The sequence below is a fragment of the Acanthaster planci genome, linkage group LG21 (assembly GCF_054643075.1).
Source record: "Acanthaster planci isolate LZ-2023a linkage group LG21, COTS_SCS, whole genome shotgun sequence".
In the NCBI taxonomy this organism is placed as follows: domain Eukaryota; kingdom Metazoa; phylum Echinodermata; class Asteroidea; order Valvatida; family Acanthasteridae; genus Acanthaster; species Acanthaster planci.
In genome coordinates, this window is record NC_141797.1 from 8103236 (window position 1) to 8114348 (window position 11113).

Here is an 11113-nt window from a genome sequence, read left to right on the forward strand (position 1 = left end):
CAACAAAATTGTTCATACCCGTTATAAATTTTAGTTTTTTTGGGTGTTTTTATAGAAAATGAAAGGTCGGCGCATAATATTGGAACATAGTTGAATATTTTTAACTGTCAGGTATAAATGACACAAAAGGCTTTGGTTCTCAACAAAGAGAATGCTAAAAGTTAAATATTGATAAGGAGTATGAATAATATTGTTGTTAAATGTAGGTCCCAATTGCGCCAAACATGTATTATCACTGCCACTGAGAAAAAAAACTCCTCAAATCGTTACCAAAAATGAACGTATACGGACCGTGGACTGTTTTCCGGGCAAGGCAGATTAGGGTTTAAGGGAAGTTTTAAATGTTGATTTTTTTGTTTGTTTCTGGCGTGAGAAATGCTACACGAGTCTCGCGTGAAATGGTTGAGAGTTGGCAGCCCTTGTGTTGCATGCGTCGTTGAGTAAAAGTACGTGGGCTTGGCCATTGTAATCAGCACCAGTAATGGCGGTGGTAAACAGAAGAGACATTTGGTTGGAGTCCTGACAGTGACTGCATTAAGATTCAACGACTGAATTGCTTCGAACACAAGATATACGATTCTGAGTCATGTCAGCTTACAACCATCAATAAGCAGTTTTGCGAGTTAAATTTGAATAAAATTTTTATTACACTGAGGTATCTGATTGCACATAAACGTAACGATTTGAATTCCCCAAATTAAAGACACTGTTGCAATGCCTCGTGATTTGGGGCAAGCTTTTGCATAGTGACTACCATCTCTGGAATGGACTGGTTCCCTTGTGTCTTTCTTATCCATTGAGAACAGTGTATTGTTGCAAGGCGTCTCTTATGTAACTAAGCAAAAGCTTGCCCCGAATCATGAGGTATAGCAACAATGTCTTTAGTATGGAGATTTCAAATTGTTATGTTCACGTGAATTGAAAGAACTCAGCGTACCAGATTTTATTCAAATTGAACTCGCAAAAGGCTTATCATCCGCATCTTTCTCAGGCCGCCTATATCCACCTTGATCTTGACAGGAATCCCAGGTACACCATCTTGTAAGCGGACATGCACAAACCTAGGAACGTCAGTGCGAAAATAGATGCTGCAACGTCCATAAAATATCAACCGTTCAGGGAAAATGCCTTTTGAACAATGTACCATAGAGATCAGCAGTTTTGTGCGGAAGCGCAGATAATTATTATTATTAAAGTCATCACTGGACAAAGGCTGTTAACTCTTACAGATGAGATTGATTTCACATGGTTTACCAGCAAACCTTCCCTCTTAGGGTTGCCAGAAACTGCGCCTATTAACATCGATGAGCTATGGTGGTCAACGATATACGCCAGGAAGCCTTTGTCTTGCACTTCTCCAATCTCAAAACCGTTCAAGAAATGATAGAAATAGGCTATCTGAAGAAGTTCGAAGTCATAGCTCACAAAGATGTAAAGCAGCAGAACTCCAGGGCAAATTGCAAACTATTTTTGGTCTGAATTCAATAGGTGATGTGTAAAGATTTATCAGGTAAACACACCCCGCCCCCAACTCATATCTAGTCGTGTCAGATTTAGCACATGCCTTGTCATCCACAGAAAAACAGAAACGGAGCACAACAAAGTTAGACACACTCAATGACAAAAAGGAAACAGTACAACAATTTCTTACCCTGTTTATGTGTTTGGTTTGGCTCAAGAAATACGTAGGTGGAACCGAAGTTTAATTGGAACACCAAGGTTCATCATTAAGGATTGTATGTAGTAAAATTGAAGAGCATAGCCTCTTTAACGTTCTTTAAATTTTCAGGTTTGAAATCAAAATCCATTGTATGTAGAGTTTATCGGGCAATTCCATACTGTTTGGTCAGCTGACAGACAAACCAGGCTATTGTAAACATGTTGGTGCTTTTAAAAATCACAGCTGGTTTTGAAAAGTGGCACGCATCCTGCTGATATGCAAATAGTAATGATTTTGAGTCAAGTGTCGAGAATAAAACATCAGGTAGATTAAATCACGTGTTCCATATTCCGTATATGCCACAAAAGAATTTATCTTCCGTCGCATGACCAAACCCACACGACAATCGTGAATCTTCTGTTGTCCTTGTTTTGTACATGCTTTTAATGAGTACAATGTTTATGTTCAAGTTGTAAGCTTGGGACATCAGGGACAAGAAGGTTCACGGTTCGATTGAGCTAGGTCAACGATAGGATAACTGCGTAAAAACATTTTTAGAAGCATAATTAACACACCCCCACAAGAGACCTAGCGGTTTGCCACCGTACCTCCATGCATTATTCCACACACGAATACAGTCTGTTGTTGAAAACCAGCTGAACGGATCGAGTATGTGTCAGCGCACATGGATATAACTGCCCCCTGTATTAATTTTATGTGCACGTAATAAACGGCCATTTTGTTTTTGAAGTCTGAAGTTAGCCCTGCATTAGTGCAGCTCATAGCCGTGTACCAGGCAGAGCTGTTATTTAGAGAGAATAGCGGCAGCCTCAGAATTCGGAAACAAAATTGCTGTTCATTACATGTACAGTAGACCGTGTGGCTACTATTTAGGATTTGTATCTAGTGCACTGTCGCATACTCTGCCAGTTTGTTTCTGTTATGTGTACGTTGCTCTCACAGTATTTCTTAATGGCGCCCTCTCTTAACAGGTAACCTGAGAACACCCCTTACACTCACCCAGAGACAATCATAGATTTCCCACGGTGAATTTGTGCATCATTTTCCCACATTTTGAGGGCACAAATCTTCCCATCGCTCCTTGCTAGCGCCTAGTGAAGCATGATTGCTTGCACGTTGGTTCCATTTTTACCCTTTCTTAAGAGGTATTTCAAGTAGTTGAGAGACCTTTAATTATAACATTCGGTTTTCATGTCAACTTTACCTTGATTACACACGTTTACCCACAAGTTCACGTTATGCAAGGATGCAACAATATACAGACGAACCTTGGAACCAGAATGGCAGTTGTTCATTATGTTTGCAGTAAAGCATGCTGCTGTTGTGTGCAAACTGTGTCGAAACGGCTCTGAATTAAAGTGGTTAAGAGCGCCCTCTATATTTTGGTCATGCGTACCCAATCTTTTATTAATTATTCTAATAGGTAATGTTCATTCGGCCTGCGCCACGATTACACATCGTGTCGTAGAAAAATACGAAGTGTAGTCCATAATTATATAGCGCCGCACTGACGTCCGCTGACAACTAAATTAGAATTATCCCGCAAGAGCTTTTAATTCTAGCGTAGGTAGAACATCACGTCAGGGGACCGTCACCCTGTCGTCCCCATTTTCGTCACTGATGGTCGTTATTTGCTGGTAACTCGATGACGGCCAGCGCTGTCGTGCGTGCAGGTAACTGCGAAATAGAAGTGGTCATGGCAATTACGTTTTTGCAACCTACGTAACTCTGGACTTATTCTTTGGTCTTTTACGTGACTTGACTATGGACTGTAGGGCGCATGACTAAATTTTACCCTACCACAACGGTCATTTTTTAAAATTCAAATAAACGCACATTATGTATTTAGATTAAATTGATCAGTTTTACGTACAAATATGCATCATAGAGCAATAGCATATATTATACAAATATTGACTGCTTCGAGTGGTAATAGTAAAACTAGCCTGCCTTGGTGATCCGTGGACCATTCCATTTTCCCGAGGCGAGGCAGTCATTTGCTTTATAACATCTCATCCACAGATTCTGCCCAATTTCAGCTAAACACCAATATTGAAACACCAAGGAGCAAGTCGTCGGTGACCGGTGTTCCATTTCGTGTGCAATGTTAGAATGTGTGTACCGAGAACATACACTATACATGACGACATACCTGCATTTAAAAGGGTACCTATTTGCATCTTCGTTCTCTTAACCTATCAAATTTGTAGCTAGTACGTAGCCTGGTTTAACGGGTTTGAGAGTGACAGATAAAGGTTTACGCTGTTGGCCGAAATACACGTCTGGGTACACTGTTCACGGTTTCGTTGCGACCGATATATTTCTTTGGTCGCTACGGGTATAGTTCTTTTCAGAGCGAGGCTGCATGTGTACAGGCTTTTTGGAAAGGTGGTACAAAAATAATAGCAAGCGTCATATGACCCACGTTCGGCCAATCAAGACACAGAATCAGAATGTGTGAGTGAAAAAGACTATGATTATCTACGATGCATGCTTGTACGCGTATGCACTCCAAAGTGTCAGCGCTACAGAGCTGAGTTCAAACAATTTATATAGAGGAAGTGTAGAAAGTGCTGGCAACTTCTAATTTTTCTAAATTATTCATCAATTATTTACATTCGTTGTGGTCATTCGCTGCGCTTATTTGGTTATTACAGGCACAGTACTTTAATTGCTATGGGTATAGCTCTTCTGGCTGTGGAAAGCAGGATAGCGAAAATAGCGAATGTCATGAGACTCTAGCTATTAGCTGTTAAACAAATCTGTGGCTGAGGTGTTGTAAGTAAACTTTAGTTTCCACAGCGTATATATGACTGAGTTCTGTAATACGTGTCCAATAATATCAAAGTTACCTTTTCCTTGTCTGCTTTTAGTGCTTGCCAAAAAATTATTCCTATGGTGTTGTGCTTTTGGAATTTTTAGTTAATACAGTTCCATTGATATCAATAACAATCAACAAAAAATAAATAACTAGCAAAATAAATGTATTTACCCATTTATGAATAATGGTATAACCAAAATTCCCCCAGCTACGTAGAAGGTAACAGTGGGATGTCCGATTTTCACAGTATACGAGTAGATTCCATTCATCACAACAGGGGACAGGGCTCTCCCCACTGAAGAAAGGACGGCAACCGCGCCAAACAGAGATCCTGTTATGTGAAAATCAAATCAGGCTGATGTGCAACAAAATAGGTAAACCCTTTCTGAGTTCAGATGGTGATGACTCGTATTTCACAATGGTTGGGTCTCCAAAAGGACGTAGGCCTTGCAATATCATTCCATACAATTATCATCAATATCATGTAAGAACAAGTTCGAGCGAAGACAATGAGCCAGTTTGGTTTTTCAAAACAGCAAGGTCGTTCGAGAGCAAAGCACGCACGTTAGTCCGCGAAGGGCTGCGCTGACTGGGCAGACCTCGTGCGTGCGTCCGAATGACCGCGAACGCACTTCCTTTTGGGCATGCGCTGTCAGAATGATTCCACTCAATGATGTACAGTTGGGTCACAGTGTGTTAAATTATTTTGATATCGATTGCAACCAATTGAACGGCAGAGATTTCTGTTACTAGCATTACTTACAATTTGTTGGTATCTACCAGTTGTTTACCACTGGACACAGTATTACCAATGACAACTGTTCATTATAATTTGGCAACTGTTTGCTACTTGGCACCATTGTCGCTTGGCACCACTGACTTAATTACCATCGGTTACCAATTGTAACAATGGGATTCCAATGTTACAATTTTGCTAACTATTTGTTAACTAGTAAACACTAATGGTTTACGATTCAAAACTGCTATGTCTAGATGGTTACCAGTACCACTAGCTACCACTGTTTGACACTGATTTGTTTGTAAGGGGTCAGCCGTATCGGGAGTGACGTAACCGTGGGATGAAACTTCGGGAGGGGCTTAAGCCTGATAAGTGTGCACGCATTTTTGCCAAGGAGAGCACTGAAAAGTAAGTCAATAAGCCATTTGCGAGTTAAATTTGAATAAAATCTGGTACACTGAGTTATTTGATAGCACAGAAACGTAACAATTTTAATTCCCGGACTAAAGACACTGTTGCCAAATCTCGTGATTCGGGGCAAGCTTTTGCATAGCGACCACCATCTCTGGAATGGACTGGTTCTTTTGTGCCCTTCTTATCCGTTGAGGACAGCGTATTGGTGCAAGGCATCTCTTATGTAACTAAGCAAAAGCTTGCCCAAAATCACGAGGTATAGCAACAGTGTTTTTAGTATGGAAAATTCAAATAGTTATGTTCATGTGAATTTAAAGAACTCAGTGTACCAGATTGTATTGAAATTTAATTCACCAAAGACTTATTGCAGCTGGTAGATAGTTTATGATTTCATACTGGGGCACCCCTGGTGAGAGGCAAAGACACCCGCAGTGTATCAGTGATCTAAGCCATGCAGTAATACCAAAGATTACAACGTTTTACGTGTATTCACGGTGAAGTTTGCCATCTTGCACCTTCGGCGCTATACGATCTTTGGTAATACGAGCTAAAGTAATGTGAAAGATCTATGAGTCATAACCTTGTTCGTCGACCTTGACCAGCTGCGTTGCCAAGAACTTGAGAATAGGCGTCGGGAGAACACGGAGAAGGCCAACGGATGGAGCTATATCAAAAAGTGAAAACACATGAAATGAATTACTCGCAATTCCCTTCACTAAGAAGTTTCGTTGTTGCCTTTTTAAAAAACTTCTAGGTAAGTCTTACGCTTAAGTCTTGCACATGAGATCTACGTGTATTCAGTCATTTTAATAAGTACCATTGATAGTCGTAATAGGAATAAGAGACATTTGGCTGAAGTCCAGCCAGTGATGAAGATTCAACGCTTGGACTTGCACACGAGATGAGATTGAACCCTATGTCAGCTCTGTGAGCTTACAACCATCAATTTCTGGGCAAAGTGCACTGTACAAGAAAGGCTGAGGTCATGGTGGATACAAACGATGTAAGGAAGACCTGAGGTGGATTGGACATAACACATGCGAAGGCTGTCCAATGGGCACAGCTGAGAAATATTTTCCGGCGACACCCTTAGGTGAGGCTGTCAAAGGATGAAAGAAGAAAAGTCGTGATCTACTTACCAACGTAAGCAATAAGGGCAGTGGTGTTTGCCAGTGACGTAGTGATCATCAATGCTATCCCTGACAGGAACCCCAGGTACACCATCCAGTACTCCGACATACACAGACCTAGCAGCTTCAGTGCCAAAATAGACGCTGCAAAGTCCATTAAAACTCAACTGTTAAGGAAAAATGCCTTAATATAATAAACTATAGCAATCTACACATTGGCGCCGAAGCTCATAATCATAATTAAAGTCATCACTTGGACGAAGCAAGCTAGATTTTAGTATCAATTTTGGAACAAGGTTTCGTATAATGTCTTAGTTTGGCTTCTGTTTTGATCGGTTTTCAACTTGGACTCGGATATGATTTGGGTTTGTGGATTGGGGTCACTGACCCGCTTGGACATACTTGTTCTTTAAATACCCGGCTACGAATAGCGTGATAGGAGGAATAGGGTTCGGTTACACTTTCACTGGCTCTTGGTGTATCAAAATTGAAGTAATCCACATTCTCTAAATGAAACGGCTTGTATGTCTACTTCATGGCAGTGAGAAAAACTTACCCACGGCGGGTGCAATGTTGACTATTACGTTGTAAACTCCAACGAAGGTTTCACTCCAACAAAATGGCGGCCCCAGGCCATATATGGTGATGACACTGTAGACTGCCTCATAAACAAGCTCATAGAGAATCATGTTTGCCAACAAAAGAATAATCCTTGGCCGTCTACCGTTGGTATTGTTCTTGAACAACCAGTAAATCTGAGCAAAAAGATCTCGAAAAACACCGCGAGAAAACGGGCGCTTATCCACAGATTCGACCACAACCCGTGGGATGGTGACATACAGAAAATTGACAATGGCGGTGACAAATATAGTCAAATAGGCAATCGAAAAATTGGAAGCTGTCAGTTGCAAGATCGTGGTAACTGCAATTTGACTGGCCCCGAACCCAAGGTAAATCAGTACGTCCACTAGGAAGATCCGAAAGCTTCTCTCGTTGCCTTGGTAAACATCTGTGACGTAAGCATACGCGGCACTCTCTGGGACGACTGAATCGCCACAGATGCCAAGAATGATTTCGCCGACAACGAGGCAGAACAGCGGCAGGTTGAAGTAAGCCACACAAAGGAAGAGAGCGGCTGCCAAGAGATGGCCGCTGGCCGAGACAGTCAGGATGGGCTTGCGACCGATAAAGTCGCTGGCCGCCCCAAAGAGGAGGGCACCAAAGAGCGGCAGGGCCACTGACACGCCCTTCATGTAAGCCACCCAGAGGGCGGTCTTAGACTCGATCTGCTCCTGCGTTGGGTCCTTGGTGGCGTTGGCGGCACCGCACGTGCCGTTGACATCGCCGGTCGGCAGTGTGTAGTTGTAGCTCACAGCCAGCCGGTGCTCGATATAGAGGGTCCGCAAGGCCACAAAGCCGCCCTGAATAGCGAGCATCAAGAACACTACCGGCTCGACGGTCACCAGCCGATATCGTCGAATACGAACGGCTGGTTTTTCCAGTGTGCTTTCTTGGACGGACGCCATTGAGACCAACGCCTCTATTAGACTTGTGCAATTTTTTGCGTACGCCTATTGTTTGTTCCAGAGGGGAAAATGATGACCGAGGTCGACTTGTATGATCTTCAGTAGCACGTACGAAACCTGATCCCAAATAGTTCTAGAATCAAAAGGACTTGAGCCTTAATCTGACCCTGCAGACGAAAGACAGAAATATAGTATATGGCAAATACATTTTAAACAAGCTACGTGCTATGGATAGTATCCTGGTCTTTTTTCCAGGGGACAGAATGGTTTTTCCACCCAAAATGACTTTCCTATTTTTTTTCATCAGCAAAAGAATCCTCATCCCAGTTACGGATAGAGGTAGTGTTTCTAAAATTCTGAAGCTTTCAATGCTGCGGATCGATCATACACTCTGATGTGTCAGTATCATAATGCGAAGCTACAAAAACCCAACACTGGGACAGAACCTGACACAACAGCCAGAACTACGTACAGCACTAGCACTTGTTCGCGCAGTCCACCGATGGTTATCCTGATGGATTCTTTCTCTGAGACTGCAAATATTCAAACTTCAAAATTTGGGACTTCAACCCTGTGATAGCTAGTGCACGTTTTGTGCTGAGATGGCCGTGATATTTGGACTAGTATATGTACATTGAATGAGTCTGTCCGTTATCCCAACGTGAAAAAGCGCACGCCCAAAATGACACGCATATGAGGTCACTCCGGACGCACGTACAATTTCTGTCCAACGCGGCCTAACGCGGACTCCTTCACGCGCGTGCTTTGTTCCCGCCGGGCTCGTTATCCTCATGAAATTATTCATACCACTACACTCATTAAAATTCATGATTTTTACACTACAATATTCAGTGACCCGCAGAAAAGGGGAGGGGGATCTTAGAGTATTATGTCCCACGCCTTTTGGCCTGGAGGATGGGTCATTTGTTCACCAACCCCCATTTCGGTGCAGCAAAATATAAATCGCATGTTTTTGTATACATTTTAAGGGCCTGTTTGTTTCACACGAGGTTGGATTGCGATGATCCCAAAGCTGCTTCGCGCTATCCATTATAGGCCTTGGTGGTTTCTGGTGTCAGTGAACCAACATCGGATCAATGATCCGCAGATCTGCATGAAACAATTGTCCTACCTATCCGACAACCAAAATTTACGAGATTGCCATGAAAATAGAGAAGATCTGCAAACATTTTTCCATGGCCGGGGCAATTCAGCCGGGAAATTCCCCCATTGATTTCCCACCACTGGTGACTCGCAACGTCAGGGAAGATTTACTAACTTTTTGACAACTTCAAGCCCGACGGGCAAACATTTTTGACAAAGAAATTTAAACTAATTTTCATGTCCAAATTCAGGCCTGGTGGAACTCCACAAAGAGTCGGGTGTGGGTGACCATGGTGATATTTCGCTTGGTTGTTTGGGGAATACAGTCAAACACAGATAAAAAGAGCACTGTTCACTGTTAGAACATCGTTATGTTTATAACATGGGACAACTTTAAGTCCCAAGTTTTTGTTTGTCATTACATCATACGGTAGGCGGTGTTATAACAAGAAATTTTATAGCCTAAAGACCTAATAATGGGCCTAACAGTGTTCCACTTTACGGGCATATGACTCTGCCAAACTTTGAAGTTCAGTCCCAGCTGGTATTGGCCTACGACCTCTAGATCACTGGAAGTGGTACAGTGCACACCGATGACAGCTTGGTGTTGGCATGGCCAAATGGTGGACCCAAAGAAAGCTATTCTTGTACTTACCGTTATGTCAGTTATAACTGCAGGTCAGGACTGTGAAATTATGAAGGATTGCTCAATGGATAACGTAGTCATCTACTAAGCAGAATGGAACGACTCTGTCTTATACTAGCTCCGCTGATTAAACTAAAACCGTGTGACGGGAGCGAAATCACAGGACTCGAACGATCAGTCTGTCGAGTCATTAAAATACAATGAAATGGATTGAGTCATAAAGCGTCAGTGTACATATGTTATGCATGTATCGATGTACCGGTGCAAGGCCATGACTGATGACATACTATGCTTATGTTGGCAAAGAGCATCGTATCCGCAAAGTGTACCACAAAGGAAGGGCACCGTGCACAGAGAAAGGAGTGTCGGGTGTGCACTGAGCTGTTTAGAGGGCACGCAATGGAGCCTGAAAGTTGACCCCTGGTGGCGCGCTTATCATAGTCATACTTGGGTAGCCTCCTTGTCACAAAGTGGCTTTGGAGGCCTTGTGCTTACCAACATATTGCCATTTGTGTAAGTACTTGCACACTGAGGCCTATATGTAGGATTTTACAAGTGCGCTGAGGATCTAGGAGTAAGTAAAAACACGGAGCATGAAGCTATAAATTAACCCCATGTGGTACAGCCAACCCAGTGTCTCGAGGTCCTGAGATATGAACATACACCTCATCTACACACCCAAAGAACAACGGGGGTTTAGGCCTAATTGATGAAAATGAGATCCCACCCACCAATATCGCGTCCGTCTAGGCAGGCTGTTAATAGGCCTAAGCATTGCGGGAATCACTGTCATCAGCTAGGGAGACGGGAGAACTTAATGATAATGTAGATAATGCGAGATTTTCTCATCTTTCAGTGACGAACCCGTACGGAAGACTATCACAAGATCCCACGGTCTCATGGACTGCGAAGTGCGATGGCCCTACTAGTTGACTGCCATTGCCACATACGGCGTAAGCGCTTGCGATCCGATTTCCGCTAAATATCACACTCTGCCCTTTCGATAATAGCGCCCTCTTGGATGGTTATCAGAGCAGTCGCGTGTTGCAAAG

The 11113-nt window shown here is 42.8% G+C and overlaps 1 protein-coding gene across 3 annotated transcripts; it reads right to left on the reverse strand.

Moving 5' to 3' along the window:
- Window positions 1-1643: 1643 nt before the first annotated feature.
- On the reverse strand, window positions 1644-11056 carry LOC110984019 (proton-coupled folate transporter-like). 3 transcript variants are annotated; one of them, XM_087130965.1, is made up of 7 exons: window positions 10793-11009; window positions 10071-10240; window positions 7342-8478; window positions 6795-6929; window positions 6236-6319; window positions 4674-4833; window positions 1644-3358 (listed from the first exon to the last, which is right to left on the reverse strand). In XM_087130965.1, the coding sequence occupies exons 3-7, from the start codon at window positions 8309-8311 to the stop codon at window positions 3262-3264; spliced, it is 1446 nt and encodes a 481-aa protein (XP_086987091.1). In that variant the 5' UTR covers window positions 8312-8478; window positions 10071-10240; window positions 10793-11009; the 3' UTR covers window positions 1644-3261. The 3 variants fall into 3 exon arrangements, with proteins under 3 accessions (XP_086987091.1, XP_022099495.2, XP_022099494.2); XM_022243803.2 differs by lacking the exon at window positions 10071-10240 and having other exon boundaries at window positions 10926-11056; XM_022243802.2 differs by lacking the exon at window positions 10071-10240.
- Between the last annotated feature and the right edge of the window lie 57 nt (window positions 11057-11113).